Source organism: Aedes albopictus, chromosome 2 (assembly GCF_035046485.1).
Source record: "Aedes albopictus strain Foshan chromosome 2, AalbF5, whole genome shotgun sequence".
Lineage (NCBI taxonomy): Eukaryota > Metazoa > Arthropoda > Insecta > Diptera > Culicidae > Aedes > Aedes albopictus.
Window position 1 is genome coordinate 204,516,900 of NC_085137.1, and position 17,932 is coordinate 204,534,831.

At 42.2% G+C, this 17,932-nt stretch overlaps 1 protein-coding gene across 1 annotated transcript in view; it reads right to left on the reverse strand.

Moving 5' to 3' along the window:
- LOC115264998 (myosin-I heavy chain-like) overlaps nt 1-4,348 on the reverse strand; it is a 71,710-nt gene extending 67,362 nt beyond the window's left edge. The window contains exons 1-2 of the mRNA XM_062847931.1: nt 3,953-4,348; nt 3,582-3,738 (exon numbers count right to left, since the gene is read on the reverse strand). Of these exons, the coding sequence (XP_062703915.1) occupies nt 3,582-3,738; nt 3,953-4,348 (553 nt within the window). The remainder of the gene's footprint in view (nt 1-3,581; nt 3,739-3,952) is intronic.
- Between the last annotated feature and the right edge of the window lie 13,584 nt (nt 4,349-17,932).

Consider the following 17,932-nt stretch of genomic DNA (forward strand, 5'->3'; position numbering starts at 1 on the left):
TTCCAAGGATTTCCGAGTGAACGAACTTCGTTTTCCAAATGGGGATACCACTTCCCCTGATGGGGAAGTTCTGGAATGCTTATTCAGCACATACTTGCCCGGATGATTGAATATTACATCGGATGAACCTGATGCCTTTTCTTGTAGTTATGATTCTCTTGAAAAAATAAACTACTTGTTTGCAGTTTTGCTACAGGGTATATTTCCAAACTTTGGCGGGATATTACTGTAAAGTTTATCCCGAAAGTGGGTCATGTGTCGTATGAAGAAGCAAAAAGTGGACCATCACGTTCGTGATGTTCATCTAACCAACGTGCCTCTTCATGTGAACCAACATGCCTACTAATCTGATAAGTCCATTGCAAATCTTTTACACTAAGATGTTTAGGATATCGTGAAAGCATTCGCTCAAAAGCAATCCTGCTTGTTTTTTTAGATATCGAAGGTGCCTTTGACAACATGCGTTTCGATGCGAAATCGGAAACCGCAGGGAGTCATGGTATATCTCCAATGATTTCCAATGTTGGATTCATCATATGCTCAAAAACCGACATCTTTTCTCTACATTGCGTCAAGCAGCAATTAGGAAATTTAGTGTTTATGGATGCCCCCAAGGAGGAGTTTTGTCGCCACTTTTGTGAAATCTCGTAGCACATTCGCTATTGAAGCATCTCAATAATAGTGGTTTTTCTACTTATGGTTTTGCCAACGGCTACCTAACATTATTAGTCAGTATTTGCATCATTACCCTTTTTGAGTTGATGTTAAGCGCTCTTCAGGTAGTTGAGGGTTGGTTTTGTCATGACTTTTCGATTAATTTGAGTGAAACATCTATTGTTCTTTTCGCGGAAAGGCGAAACTGTGATGGCGTTCGACCGTTGCGTCTCTTTGATTCTGAAATCAATGTGACTGAACAGGCAAAGTACGTTAGAATTATTCTTGATTCCAAGCTTTCTTGGACACCTCATATTGAGTACAGAATCAAGAAAGCTTGTATGGCATTCGAGTAATGCTGGCTAACCTTTGGTTAAACATCGGGTCTAAAACCCAAGTACATCAAAAGGATTTACACAACTGTTGTTCGACCAATATTGGCCTATGGATGTCTTTTGTGGTGCCAAAAATGCGAAGTATTCCATCAAAATTTGTACGGAGCAAGGCTATTTTGGTATCACAGCTGTACTCATCAAGATTGGTGCAGAAAATTTGGCCACCTGTCTGCACCGGTTGATAGTAAGGATCTGGAAAACCGAACAGTTACCGGATGAGTAGAAGAAAGGGGTAATCTGCTCCATTCACAAGAAAGGCCATTTGGAATGTGAGAACTTCTGAGTGATCACTAATTTGAATATAAATTGCTATCCCAGATCATCTTCCGTCGTATGTCACTTGAAACGAATGAACTCGTGGGAAGTTATCAAGCCGGCTTCATTGCCAGCAAATCCTCCAGAAATGCTGTGAATACCAGGTCCCATCGCATCACCCGTTCATCGACTTCAAAGCGGCATACGGCAGTATCGATCGCACAGAGCTATGGAAAATCATAGACGAAAGCAGCTTTCCTGGGAAGCTGACTAGACTAATTAAAGCAACGATGGACGGTGTGCAAAGCTGCGTAAGGGTTAACTATCCAGTTCATTCGAATCTCTCCGGGTGTCTGAGACAAGGAGATGGACTCTCATGCCTACTCTTTAACATAGCTCTGGAAGGTGTAATGCGACGAGCCGGACTCAACAGCTGGAGAACGATTTTCACGAATCCGGTCAATTTGTGTGCTTTGCGGACGACATGGACATTATTGCCAGAACATTTGGAACGGTGGTAGAGCTGTACACCCGCCTGAAACGCGAAGCAGCAAAGCAGCTGGTAGGCGGAACCGAACACGACCGGATCCGTCTGGGTAGTAATGTTACGATAGACGGGGATACTTTCGAGGTGGTGGAGGAATTCGTCTACCTCGGATCCTTACTGACGGCTGACAACAACGTGAGCCGTGAAATTCAGAGGCGCATCATCAGCGGAAGTCGGGCCTACTACGGGCTCCGGAAGAAACTGCGGTCGAAAAAGATTCACCCACGCACCAAATGCACCATGTACAAAACGCTAATAAGAACGGTGGTCCTCTACGGGCACGAGATATGGACCATGCTCGAGGAGGACCTGCAAACACTCGGAGTATTCGAGCGACGCGTGCTAAGGACGACCTACGGCGGTGTGCAGGAGAACGGTGTGTGGCGGACAAGTTGGAGTGTGAATTGGCGAACATCTTATATGTGATGTTGAGCAAATAAATGTATGTATGTAAGGTTGTTTTAAACCTATTCATTGATTTTTTTTAGTTAAGAGACTGTGCCAAAGGTGAAGAATCGTAAGAATAAGAAAAAATATCTGGCTCACTTGAGCTCACCTAAAGTTGTAATGCGATGAAATGTGTTGTGTATTAAATAGGCATTCCAGATCTTTCTCAACAGTGTGAGTAAAACCCCATTTGCTATTTGGAAAACGACATTCGTCCACTCGCAAAGATTTCGTTTAACCGACTGACTTCTCTAAAACAGGCGCCACTAGTATAAAGGTTTCTTCAGCTGAATTGTTCAGCATGCCAGAGAGCTAGATTTGTTCAAATGGCAGTCACCGTAGAAAGTTTCTGCCAGGAATCGGTCAAGAAGTTTCTTGAACAATTCCTGTTGAACTCGAAACTGGGCTTTAGTGGGTATTTTGTGCCAAGAAGAAAAGGGTACAGTCAAAGAATCTCCTCGCGATTTAAATAAAAACTTGGAAGAGTTCATAAAACATATCCTGAGTAATTACATAGGAGCCCTGCATCTTGCAATGCCTTCTGAATGGAAAATAATGTGATTAATCAATTTGATAGTCCCCTTGTTCCCGTAGCACTGCGCATTGTGCGCACAACGCTCAATTACCGTTGTCGATAGGTTTTCATTTCTTGCATAATATACGTTCGGAAAATAAACAGACTAAATCTGTTCGCGAACCCATAATTTGATGGCCATGAAACTATAATCAATTTCATTACTGGAGTGGCAAGAAAAACAACGCAGCCGCTGAAACCGAACAGCAACACTCCATCATCATGTTGCACCGGCGCGGCGGCGCAGCAGGAAAATATTACGAACACCATCCTGTGCGCCGGGCGGCAGCACTATGCAATTATCATTAGGCCCAGATCCGAGATCCATTCATGCATTCGTACAGAGACAGTACTGTGGCAACTCGAGCTCAGTCGTCAGAGCCTTTAAAACGAACTTGCGGTGTTGTTTCTTAGAGTTGGGGCTTTGTGGCACCTGGATCCAACTCGCCGGAGTTGATGGCGGTAAGCTAGCACATCGGTAGGTACAGTGTACGAGTATCCAGTACCTTCTACCAAGTGTCAAGTAAAAGATTTATGCTTATTATTATTATGCTGCAGAATAGGACACAGACCACCATCACCCACCGACGCAAGGGTTTGTTGGTTCCTTCACATCTAGGGTGACCAACTGCATTTTGAAACTCAGCATAAAGGCATTCGTTTTGTTTAACATGTTTAGCACTCTCGATGTTTATTTCAAATTACTTACCTCCTAGCAGTATCGTCCCGGTACTATTGTGATGGGGCAGCGGGTATGGTATTGAGGTATTTCTTGGTGAGACTATTGGTATGACGCTGCCCGGGTGGTTTAACGTGCTGCCACTGTTGGGGGGTATGCACTGCGATGGCGTCACCAGCATGGGACCCTGGAAAGTAAAGACACACAGAGCGAACGTGTAAATCTTCAGCACTGTCAATGAGGAAAATAGGCCGCTGCTTTAAGACAGGCCATTTTCAAATAAATCAAACAGCTTTCGAACTAGCGACTTTATGGTAGCCGTTGGAGCTATTGAGCCCAGCATTTTACTGGCGTTTACCAGAGAGCGAGGGTGATTGATTTTGGGCTCTCGCGAAACGTACCTTGCCATTTGCGGTGTTGTTATTGCAGCCGTTGCCATTGGAGGTGCTGTTCAGGTGTGACAGAATGTTGATCCCATTTGCACCCACTGTCGTCGCTTGAAGGCCTGCTCCGGTGGTGCCATTGGTAGACGTTGTCGTCGTCGTCGTCGTCGTTGTTCCGTGACCGCCGAGCGTTTGTGGGTTATTGGTATTTGGCGTTGTGGCTGGTGTGATGACGGCGTTTCCAACTGTTACCGTTCCATTAGCTCCCGCCGCCGTGGCCGGCGTCGTTTGACCCGCTCCGGTGTGAAGCCGATTTCTTAAAGTAACCAGTTCAGAGCTAAGGCTCTTCAGTCTCTGTTGCAAGTGGACGGCCTCGTTCGAGGAAGAAGCATCTGGAAATAGAGCGGAATACATATTGCATAATGTTAGTACTTAGACGAAAGGCTGAGGTTATTGTAGCTCAATTTCTCTACTACTCTTAGGAACACAAAAATCTACTTTAAAGTATAGTTGTTTACATTTATATCACTATGTATTATGATTCAAAAATCTGAAACACTTCTTGTAGAACATTTATCTACGAATCATTCCTTCGAAGACCGCAAAACGAATAGGGGCTTGTGAAAAAAGTTATTTAACTATTACCAATTAGTGTTCCGACGAATGGCTCATTGCTTTGTTTTATCAGCAGCACTGTTGTATGGGGTAGCGGGAGGCATCACTGCAGCTGATTAGGAAATTGAGTGTTTGTGGATGCCCTCAAGGGGGAGTCTTGTCACCGCTTTTGTGGAACTTCGTAGCAGATAAGCTATTAAGACAACTCAATAACAGCGGTTTTCCTACTAATGGTTGCCGACGTCTACCTTACATTATTAGTCGGTGTGCATCAGCGCCCTTTTCGACCGGATGGAAAACGCTCTTCGGGTAGTTGAGGTTTGGTGTCACCAATATGGCCTATCGGTTAATCCGAGTTAAACATCTATTGTCCTTTTGACGGAAAGGCGAAACCGTTATGGCGTTCGACCTTTGCGTCTCTTTGATTCTGAAATTTATGTGACTGAACAGGTAAAGTACGTTGGAGTTGATTCCAAGCTTTCCTGGACACCTTACATTGAGTTCAGAATCAAGAAAGCTTGTATGGCCTTCGCGAAATGTCGGCGAACCTTCGGTACAACTTGGGGTCTAAATCAAGTACATCAAATGGATTTCCACAACTGTTGTTCGGCCAATATTGGCCTATGGATGTCTTGTGTGGTGGCAAAAGGGCGAAATAAGAACGATCCAATCAAAGTTAGGCCATTGTTACGGGTATAAATGTTTGTTACATTAATAAGACAGAATAATTGTTAAATATGTTATGTATTTTATGGTCGTGCGTTCTGTGTGTTATATGTTTTATTTTAACTAGTAAATATTCCCCGAGTTTTAATGTACATTTATAAGGTTCTGACATAATAGGGGTACATGAAATGCAATCCAATATTGATTGCCAACTTTCAGGCTATTTCGGGCAGAGGTCAAGTACTAGAAAATTAAGCCTTTCCCTGCCACGGACGTCAAGTTATTGAGCTCAAGTGTCGAAACCTGAAACGGGATGCCCGATTAGGATTAGTTTTCCTAGACAAAACCAAGCTATGAACACAGCGACAAATGCTGTGAACTAAAAGGCAAACTGCCAACTAAAATACAATTCCAGGATGACTGATGGACACAAACCCTTACATAAAACCTCGTCATCCTGTGATCGGAAGGAGTTATCCATCTGGATAACAGGGCACATTTATCTTATGTGTTGTGCTGCGTCAATTTGTAATGTTCCTAATTTGTGCATTTGTAAGGTTATATGTGTATCGTGCAGTGTTAATACTTTGTAAATATTATTTTCTTTTATTTTTGTAACACCATCTCCAAAGGATGTGCTTAATGGCGATGTCTGGAACGTTCTCTTCAACTCCCATGGCAGCGCTGAAAGTTCTCTTTGACGTTGCCCCACTACACATTCATCTCAAACAAGTAACGCTTTTTACTTCACGTTTGCTTCATAAGCAGATGGTCATGGGTTTCGATCCCAGCCCCGGCACTTTCGTCAGTTGCTCTTTCCCCCTGAGAGCAGCTGACACTGACCATCTTCTGAGCATATGGCTCAAATGGGCCCGGATACTTGAACAACGGTGAACGGCAACTCATAATGGACCCCCAATCGGACTGGAAACAGGAACAACCAACAGCCACACATCAACTTCTTCGTGCTCATCATTCTACCATGATAGGGTAGAAAGTGAAAGCAGCGCAACGGCAACCAGTTGGATGTAGTAGAAATAGAACAGAATACATTTAGGCGCTGTACAAATTTTAAGTACAACTTCCAAGAAGTTACATAAGATGCCGTCTGAAATACTTTTTTCCAGGTATCCAGATGTCCACTTTTTCCGGAAGAGGAAATTCGTAGAAAATGACCTATAAGAGAAATTATAAGTAATTGTAAGATCACTTGGAGCAAGGACAATTTTGTCCCAATCCACCGAAAGTGGAAAAAAACGAGGTGTTTGTTGATGTACGGTTAACAGGAGTTTCCTCTTGTAGACCGAGTATCCGTAGACAGTAAGTGCAAGAAAGTGCTTCTTTTTATTCTTCAATCGCTTAACCTAATTTACAGCTCTTTTGTCCACTAGGGCACTGCTTGAGCGATTCCAGTAAGCCTTCTCTGGTGTTTATTCTCGTGAGCTAAGGCTGTATCAGTCTTACTCACTTGGTAGACATTGCACCGTTTTTTGGGCCAAAATCTTTGCTCTTATGTGCGGAGTGCAATCGACACTTCAGCAGCACATAATGGGCAAAGTAATATACTTCTGTTCAGATAGCCAGGCTGCTATTAAAGCACTTGTTTCGGCCAACTCCAGGTCGAAGATAGTTATTGCTTGTCGAACTAGAATCGGGGAGCTGAATGAAATAGGCTATTATTATGGCGATGGCACAAATGTCGCAAATAAAGGATAACTTGCCTCTGCAGCCGGCCTTCTGATACCTGATAGCTCAAAGCTAACCCCTAGTATCTGAACGTTTGCTGCATCAATTATTCTGCAACACAGAGGTTCAAAAAATTTCGCGGCGCACCAACACATTTTTACAATAAATTTTCATCATTCTTATTCAACTTCCCGAACAAAATTCCCAAATACTAAATTGTAGACAAGCTTCAGTTGAATGTTTTCCTAAAATTCCAAAGAAGTAAATTTTCCGAAATGTGTTTATTTTTGAAAAATGGAGGATTTTATAAACAGTCCTGAGATTTCAAAGTCTTTGAATTTTATCGTAGGAACTTTACCAATTGAACAAAACTGAAGTGGTACATCTTAAACTGAATAATACGACTGCCTATTAGGGTAAAGTATCGTAAATAAAAAAAATAATATGTAGCCTGGCTTGAAGATGTTTCACAAATTTAGGGTGAAGTCTAGAATTTCTGCGGGTCTGACTATACAAAACGTTTAAAGTATTTAAGGCACCCACGTAATTCATAAAATAGGAAAAAATAAATCTGAAAGATGTAACTACTAAAATTTTTGAACATCCCAAAGAGACAACCTCACGCTCTTCGATATTTTTTTTTAATTTTCGTTATCACTTTGTAGTTTTAATTATTACTGATTCATGAAATAAGACAGAGCCTAAGTGGTTCACGTGTTTCAAATAATGCTAGTGTTGTCAAAAATACTACAACGAAAAGTTTGAAAGAACAAGATAGTAATTATTCTGGATAGAGCTTTAAATTTTTACTGTTAATAAAAAAATGGACTCTTAAAATTTGAAAAATGTATTGATTTTTTGATTTTATGCGGAAGAGCACCTTTTTCAGAGCCACTATGATTTTTTTCCGATTTTTAGAACTTTATTTTTGTACCTACTTAAAATCAATTTCAAAGAGATTTTATGAATCACCTTTTGACAACTGGGCAACTGCTTGACAGCTCCGCCCAGTACAAAATGCGACGAGGGGTGATTCGACCAATCGCTCCCATACAAACTTTGAACTGATTTTTAAATAGGTTCCCGGGCACCAAAATTCAAGAAAATTTGGATTTCGGCTCAGTTTGACATGCAGATTTTTAAGATATAAGATTATCTCAACACCGGTAAAGAAGCCAATTATTAGGCAAATCAAAAAAACCAAACCAAGTAGCCTAAGTCCAATTCATAGAATTCAGCAAATTTAAACAATATGGTGCAATACAAATGTTTGATAAGAATGAAAAATGTAGAAATTGAATACATCAATTTAAAAAAAAACTTGGAAAAAATACGTGTAGCGACAGTAGTTCACCAGCAAATCAAGCAGCAAATCGAATTGCTGCATATTCAAAAATTGAAAATGCAGTTTTCTCCATCATATTCAACTCAAAATACCACAAAATGCCGATCGTTTTGCAAACCCGATTAATCAAATTTTGGGAAAAAGCTGGTTTTTGCACCAAACTGAGTTGCACGGTAAAACGGGAATTAGAAGAAAATAGTGATATTCCGTGTTTTGTACTATAAGCATTTGTTCCTTCAAGAGCCTGCGGTGAACCTCAGAAAGTTTCATGGCACACCAGGGCGACGTGGCGCACAGTTTAGGAAGTACTTTTGCAACATATGGGAAACCACAACATTTCCGGCCAACTAGATGCAAGTCGTCTCAGTTAAGGTGACTTCTTAGTAAAAGTATTACCTGATTGTATGCGATAATTGGCGGGGCATCATGTTATTGTGTATCGTTCTCAAAGTTCTCTGTGAAGTGATCCTTAACCTGATACAAAAGAAGATAGACGCAGCTCTCAGCTGGCAGAACGCTGGATTCCGTACCAGACGATCCTGTGTGGACCATATTGTCATGCTTCGTATTATTCTGGAGCAAATCATTGAATTCCAAGAGTCTCTCTACAATCTACATGGTGTTCATTGATTACGAAGAAGCTTTCGGCCGTCTCAATAACAAGAATATGTGGAAAGCCCTCAGATTCAAGCGTGTACCTGAGAAAATCATCGGCCTCATTGAAGTACAGTTCAGGGCATTTCCATGCACAACCGTGTCCTGTCGTATCTCATCCGGATCGTTGCTGGAGTGAGGCAAGGATGTACACTATCACCGCTACTCTTCCTCATCGTAATCGACGAGATTCTGGTAGATGCGATTGATCGTGAACCTAATCGTGGCTTCACATGGCTTTGAATTGGCTGATGACGTGGTTCTAGTTCAACGGCGCTCTGTTATGCAGAGTAACCTCGATGATTTTGCCATTCGCTCCTCGACGGCAGGTCTTACCATCAACGTAAACAAGACCAAATCTTTAGATGTAAACACGGTCAACCCTTCTAGCTTTATGGTAGCTAGGCAATCAGTCGAGAATGTTGAAAGCTTTCAATATCTTGATAGCCAAATGGCGGTCGATGGGGGCACCAAGATCGACATAGGTGCACGGATCAAGAAGGCGAGGGCTGCTTTTGCGAGTTTAAGAAATGTTGCGAGTTTAAGAAAACAACCAGATTAGTCGACGCTTGGTGCGTCGAATTTTCAACTCGAACGTGAAATCTGTGCTATACGCCAGTAAAACTTGGTGTGTATCAGTGGAGAACACTCAACGGCTACAGGTCGTCATCAATAGATACCTGCGGTATAAAATTCGTACATGGTGGCCTGACAATTGGATCTTCATCGTCGATGTCATCAAAAACCGATAGCGAGAGAAATTCGGGAGCGGGAGTGGAGGTGGATCGGCCACACTCTACACAGGGGCGGAAACGAAATATGAAAGCAAGCGCTAGACTGGAACCCAGTAGGACATCGCAGCAGAGGCTGACCCAGAGGCTCATGGCGGCTGCGCAGCTTCAACAACGAAATCAAGCAACTCGACAGAAATTTGACCTGGTCACAGGTCAAGGCGATGGCAGGCAATCACCCAGGATGGAGATCTTTCAATTCGGCCCTCTGCACCACCGCGGGTGCTCAGGTCTGAAACTAATGTCGTTTTCGTTTTTGATTCACTTAGAACCTGGGTTGGAAGTTGGAACTGGATCAGATCAAAATTGCAACATCAACCCGACTGAGGTTTGGTTGTGCTGAAATTTGTTTGACGTTTGTTTGTTTACACATCTTTCACCGATCCAGTTCCAACACAGGCTCAAAAACGAATTCGACATACCTAAGTAAACACTTTTCATAGTTGTTTGAATGCAAGGTAATTTTCAAAAAGATTTCGAACAACCTTGACATACGAAAGAAACAATTTGATATGGACACGAAAACTTCAAAACGTACTTTTGGCCCCCTCTAACGTTTGCCACATGTGCAAATTTTTATCGTATTACAACACATGCGTTGAAAATTGAGAAATTGTTATACAACTGTTTAGTTGTGAAAAAGTAAGGGGCTGTCCATAAACCACGTGGTCATTTTTTTGGGACTTCTCAACCCCCCCCGCGTGGTCATTTGTCCATACAAAAATTTTTATTCGTCCATACAAAATGCTCATGGGCCGCACCCCCCCCCCCCCCCTCATGACCACGTGGTTTATGGACAGCCCCTAATGATATTCCTTACATTTAGTAACGGAACATTTTACAGATTAATTGGAACGGTTAAGCGCTATGGGGAAGATTTGTTTTTTTTTTTTTTTTTTAACTGAAGCTCAGCAATGTAATGGTTCCGTTTATTTGTTTTTTACTACTTCTCTCTCATCACACCATATAATCAGGCGTTTTTATCAGTTTCATCTGGTGTTTTCCCCGTCTTGAATCCAAACACCAGGGGGAAGCAACTGGTTTGACGGGTGACGACCATCGGAGCAAAACAACCAGGCGAGCACCTCAGACGTACGCAATTATTTCGTAATTTTTGCCGCTCAGTTTCTGCGTGGCCTCGCAAAAAAAAGGAAAAGAACAACATTGGGTGCCGTGCTATAAACGAGAGAGACAACCATCACCACCACCACGGGCTTATTATAACGGGAAATTGGTTTGTTTTGGCCTTCGGGATTTTGGCACAGAATGCCTGCCGTGCCACACCCCAGCAAGCAGCCACAACAGCAGATGGGTCAACCTGTTGGCAGACACTCGACCATCCAGCCAGCCAGCGCACGCTCGTTATTATTATCAGGCCATTTCACCACGGCGACCACCAACCGATCGACCGGCACGAAATGTGTCACACTTGCCGATTTGGTTCAGCAGACGCTTGACCTGATACCTTCCTACAGAGAAGAGAAGGCCTTCTAACGAATCAGATATTGATTAATTTTCACTGCTGTTGGTCGCGACACCTAGCGGTTGAAGCCACACTTTCTACACGGAAAATTTTAAAAAATTAGGCAACATTTTATACCAGCTGTTATAAACAAGAGTGTTGTAAAACAAGGTACGGTTGGAAATTTTTGTTTTTTTTTATCCAAAAAGAAAATAAAAACAGTTTTTGGCTTACATTTTCTTATTCCTTATTACTATGATTGGAAAACGTAAGAAAACTGAAATAAATGCATCCCTTTCTTTGCCATTAAACATCCGCTTGTACTTGTTTCCATTTATATACGTGTGTTATTTGTTGCAGATCTGTTATTTCCAAAGTATACTACAAGATGACGTCACGAAGCTGTGCACTAACAGTTCGGGAACTGTTTGTAAACACTTAGTCTCTGGCGCCAACTTGTGACGTTGTGAGGGGGAGGCAAGATCTCTCAAAATTAATGAAATCGCGAAGTATTATTGTCGCAGTTTATCTTATTTAGTCATATTCTCTAGCGTGCGCAGCTTTTTCTTTTTTCTCACTCACTCTCGTAAACAAACGCGAGAAAGAAACAGATGAAAGAGGGGGCACTTTGCTCTCTCTTTTATCTCGCTCTTTCTTGCGTTTAACAAAGAGGACGAGCAAGAAAAAAGAAAAAGCTCCGCACTCAAGTAATCATATTCACGAGAAAACTAGTACATTAGGTTGAAAAAAAAAATCATATTTACCAACTTTTGAGAGTTTCAGTACAACTCCCACCGACCCCCCCCCCCCCACAGTTACACAGTTAGAGTTGAATTCAATCGATATTTTCGTATCACAATGATTTATAAACGAAAAATGTGAATTTATTTTTTTTCCGTTCGTTCCAAATTCTAACACCTTTCAAAAAGCTGTGGAAAAATCGCGACCATGACGCCACTGCCAATACTGAGCTAGAATATCAGAATCTAAGTGTGCTTTTATTATCGAACTGTCGTCGAACTACATACTCGTTGAGCACACGGTGTACACATTTAGAAGGTGATATTATATTATGCTTTTGGTCGAAATACGTAGTGACCGAACGTGCGAAAATTGATTTTTAACCTACTTAGAAATGTCGCAACTCAATTTGGATTAGTGCATATTGTTGCTCTTAATTGGCTTAATGATGCGCAACAGAAAAAATAGATTCAAATTTACTTCGCAGCTGCAACCTCGCATGTGCTTCTAGCGATGACTTCGATTTGGTGGTGCGACGATAATATTTGCACCATCAAATCGAAGTCGCGGGTTGCTTGAAAGCAAGGAGAATACATGTTACTAAGGTGGCGCAGATAAACATTGCAAACCACTGGTTGTCTCTTCCATTCTTCTGGTGTTCTTATGGAACTGAAATAGTGACGTCACTATTTTAGTTGCATAAGAATACCAGAAGAGTGAAAGAGACAACCAGTGGTTTGCAATGTTTATCTGCGCCACCTTAGTAAAATGTATTCTCCTTGGCTTGAAAGTTGCGAAGTTATCTCATGCGAAGCTAATAGAGGCTTGCACTAAAAACATAACCTCAACCTCGCAAATTCTCATACAAAAAGTAAACATTGCCCTCAAAATTTTGAGGGCAATGTTTACTCGGATATGGGTCGACGCCGTAGGAGAGAAAGAGAAGGAGATAAAAAGTGACGTCACTGTGCAAGCTCCCATGTTAAAGCTAAAACAATGGACCGACGGCGACGTCGTCATAGCGACGTACTCCAACCGTAAACAAACAAGTCAACGGGATGCCTTACACACCAATCTAAAAAGGGCAATTTTCACGAAAATATTGTTCAACAAGAAATTTAGAAATTTTATTTGCACAAGTTTCACTCTATACTGTTCCATTTTTGCTTATTATGAGCATTACTGTTATGAATTAAAAGAAAAAGTATCTCAAGTATGCTCTTGAATTTTCTTGTTTTTAGGTGTAAAACATTTCGACATTGTTTTACTTACATTTGTGTACTTTATCGTCAAAGTGAATATAAGTTCACCAAACAACAGAGGTCTGAGAAACAAAAAACCTCGCACAGAAAATCACGATCATGATTACGCGTGTACGATTGACAAGTACAATGATCTACTTCGCGTTGTTAAGAAGTTGAAAAAGGAAAACAAGCGGCTACAGAAAAAATCGTACTCGCAAGCTCTTACTATAAAGCGAAAAGCAGCTTCCGTTTTACTTTGGAAAAATAAGGCCAAAATCTATCGAAAGCGTAAAGTCAATAAGATCGAAAAGTTAACTGAAAACATTTATTTGGAACTTCAACGAAATGCTTCCAGGGCACGCAAAGGAGCAAGATTTTCGGCGAAACTAAAAATCTTGGCGTTGAGAGTTTATTACTGCTCGTCACGTGCATATCGGGAGATGCAGAAAGTTTTCAGGCTTCCAAGCATATCTATCATTAAAAAATGGTTACGACGCGTGAAAATTGATGAAGGTTTCAGCCTAAATGTTCAAACGCTACTGCGCGAAAAAGCCGCTTTGCTCTCAGAGTCAGAAAGGGTCGTTTCGGTTGTGATTGACGAGATGACTCTAAGACCGAACCTAACGTACCATGGAAAGGCCAAACCAGATGTCATAAAAGGATTTCCAACGAAGCTGCCGGATAAGAATCTGAACACAGAAACAGCAGCATCGTCAGTCCTGGTGGTAATGATTAAAGGAGTAACGCTAGGGTTTAAGCAAAGTGTGGGATATTTTTTCAGCCAGAACGGTTTTAAAACCGATGACCTACAATACATACTCATGAAGGCCATTGAGTTTGTAGAAGAGGCTGGGTTCATCCCAAAGATACTAATATGCGACCAGAATTCCACGAATCGATCACTGTTTAAAAAACTTGGTGCAACGGTCGACAAACCTTTCTTCAAGAGCAATACAAATAATGTGTACACCATGTTTGATGTACCGCACCTCTTAAAATCATCGAGAAACAATCTTATGCGGCATAATGCTGTATATCGAGGAGGAATTGCAAAATGGGAGGATATCAAGACACTCTACGATGAAGATATACAACGAATTCCTCGGGCTGCTCCGAAACTGTCAAATAAACATATCTATCTGCCAGCGTTTGGCGAAATGCGTGTCGGCGTGGCTGCAGAAACGCTGAGCAATTCAGTTGCAGCGGCCATCAAGATGTATGTCAATACCGGAGTATTGTGTTCGGAGGCCCTCGCCACAGCGAAATACGCAGAGGATATTGACAAGCTGTTCGATTGCTTCAATTCGTCCAGGAATGTCCGTAAAAGCAACAAGGTAGGTTATTACTCATCCATCACATACGACATTATTCCTCGGGCAAACTTATGATACTCGAATCACGATACGCGTTGACAAGAAAATTAACCGGGTTAATTACTTCCAGGTTCCTTTCGCCCTTATTTAAACTCAATCAAGACCTGTTTTCAACGAAACAAAAAAATACTGAAAAGAGTCGCGATTGGAAGCTTCCCAAACTAATATCTGGTGAACGGAATATTGTACAGTCATAGTGCAATCATGGGTCATCCACAATTATGGGTAATTTCCATTTGATTAACATGGTGCTATTACTGTACAAAGCATAAATTTTGACATGTTTTTTTTTAATTCTTAATCTCTTAACCTAATTTACAGCTCTTTTGTCCACTAGGGCACTACGTGAGCGATTCCAATTGGACGCTGCACTTACGCTTAGTACATCGCTCAAATGTATTCTATTCTAATTTTGCATGTATCGAACTGGTGCCTTTGTGCTGCTTCCATTTCTCTACCCTGTCCACGGTAGAATGATGAGCACGATGATGCTGTAGGCTGCTGTTCCTTTTCCAGTCCAATTGGGGGTCGTCCATTATGAGTTGCGGTTCGCCGATATCCAAATTCCGGGTCCATTTCAGCTTTTTACAGAATTCCATTCGTTAGATATTTATTTGAGAGGCTTCCAAACGCGAATCCGGATAATCGAACCAGACCCTGTACTGCCGTGAATCGCATATCAGTCCCATATTTGCTGGGTTTCCTATGCAAATGGGACAGATATGCGATTCACGGCAGTGTACCAGTATCATATATCTGTCCAAGGTATAATATTACTTCAATATGTTATTAGAACTTTTAACCACATGTGAAGTCAGCATCATTTTCTCATAACAGAGCAAAACCCATATTTGTTATTACTTTTAGTTCATAGATATTTTTCATCGCGTTCGCGCACATTCGATTTTTTTACTTTCCATATTATAATTTTTTGTTAAGATAAAATCACTGCCTCTGAAAATTCTGCCAATAATTATATTGACTTCACAAAGGATAAATGTTCATATCATTTGAGTATGATTTGGTCTGTTGACTGCATTGTTAGAAATGATTTTCAAACTTTTAACAGATCTTTGCAACTCCCATCTCTAAAAACTCACCACACTGGAAGTTTCTTGATGAAATGACAAGTTCTCTTCAAGGTATTCGATTCATAGATAAGAACTGCAAAACACTGGCTGATGTAAGTTATGACGGTGCCTCTAACTAACGATTGAATTACGTAATATTCTGTTTTTCGTAGGAAACTCAGTTCAAGGTTCTTCCAAAGCAGAGCAGAAAGCCGTGGTTTGTAGAGGGTTGGTTGATGAACATCAATTGTTTGAGACTGCTTTTCGAAGACCTTTCACAGAACTTCGGGATCGATGAAATCGAAACGGGCAACATCAATCAAGACTGCTTGGAAAATTTCTTCGGCGTTATCAGGATGGCCAATGCAAATAATAACCGTCCGGATGTTTTTGCATTCCAAGCAGCCTATCGATCGGCCGTCGTGAATCAACTGATGCAACTCAGCGAAAAGTGCAACAGCCATACAGATGCAGGATCCGGTCTCTTTCAATTCAATGACTTTTCGCAATTCAAGTTGGAAATGGTTAAAACTGATAATCTTTCAGCTGATCCAAATTCATCGATCATTCTCAACACGAATCTCGAGGAGTTTGATCCTGCACAGCTTAACAATATTAGCTATACAGCTGGATGGATTTCGTCCACCATTACACACACCGAATGTATAGCTAATTTGAAGTGTGACGCAGCATTGCCGGACGATATGATAGCTTTGGCGCAGTTGAAGAACAGTGGCCATCAGACTGTAAGCCAAACGCTTATGCAGTTCTTGCAATCTATTGTCTCGTCTTTTAATGAGAATTTTGAGATTCTTCTACGGGAAAGTCCGGTTGGCATCAAATTGCGGCTGATTGAGCATGTGTTGAAAACTCAAATTTTCAGCGTTTTGTGCAATCAGTGTAAGGCGTTCATCACCGACAAATACTTGAATATGCTTATGAAAGCCAGAGTAAAAGTCCTCAATGAAAATTTTGCTGCGGCGAAAACGGCAGCAAAAAAAAGGGCCAAAACATCAGGCATCCAAAAAGCTCAAAAGCTTAATATTTGTTAGCATGAACATACACAAATTTATTCACAGTCTTGATTCGGTGTTGACCGCGGCCAAGGGCGGCGTTGGTCGCAGTAAAGAGCGACGAACATGGACTGTAAGAAGGATTTGAGTTGATCACAGAGAAGGGTGGTGTAGAACGGAAGCGAGGATTTACTACGAGTGGCGGTGGCCGCAACGAAAAGCTACGTTGATCGTGACGAAGATCGACGTGAACCACGGTAAAGAGCGGAGGAGAACGACGTTAGCTCGGGCTCGGCGATAGGTGCGGAGAAGAGTGGACTCGGAGAAGGACTGTGTTGATCAGGCGAGGATTGGAGACGAAGTTGGCCGCGGCGAACAACAACATTGGCTATGACGAGAATTGGAGTTGGTGGAGAAGGGCTGCGCCCGTGATGAAGGTAGACGTTGGCCACTATAAAGATTGGAGTTTGCCGAGGAGAAGGGCTTTGTTGATCGCGGCGAGAATTGGCCACGGAGAAGGGCTGCGCTGATTGGTGGGCTGGCAAAGATTGGTGACGAGTGACGGTGGCCGCAGTGAAAAACCACGTTGACCACGACGAAGATTGTCGTGGGCCGCGACAAAGAGCCACGTTGACCGCCACGAAAAGTGACGTTGGCCACGACGAGTATAATTCATTACAAAGAAGGGCGGCAGGGACAGCGGCAAGAATTGGCGACGAGTAAAGGTGACCACTGCGAAAAAATACGTTGGCTTCGATGAAGATCACTATGGATTGCGGTGAATAGCGTCGTTAGCCACACGCGAGGATTACAGTAGGCCGCCGAGAATGCCTGCGTTTATCGCGGCAAGATCTGGTGACGAGTGGCGATGACCGCATCGAAAAACCACGTTGGCGGATCGGCATGGTCCACAGTAAATAGCGACATGGGTCACAATGAGGCGTAGGCCACGTAGAACACCGGTGGAGGGCGCGGCAAAGATCAGAGTTGACCACGACGAGGATTGAAGTTGAGAACGGTGAAGGGCGGCGTTGATCGCGGAGAAACTTGACGACAAACATCGGTGGCCGGAGCAAAAAAAAACAACATTGGCACGAGGACATCGGACGAAGATAGGCGTGGACCGGGATAAAGAGAGGCGTGGGCCACGCGTGGCCTTAGCTGTGACCATGACGAAGAGCGACAAGAATTAAAATTGATCGCGGAGAGGATTGGCGACATTCGTCAGTGGCTGCGACGATAAACAGCATTGGCCACGAGAAAAGCCGACTTTAAAAATACTTAAGCTATTTAAAATTTCCGAAAAAGAGAAGAATTAATCATTGACCTTTTTATTGA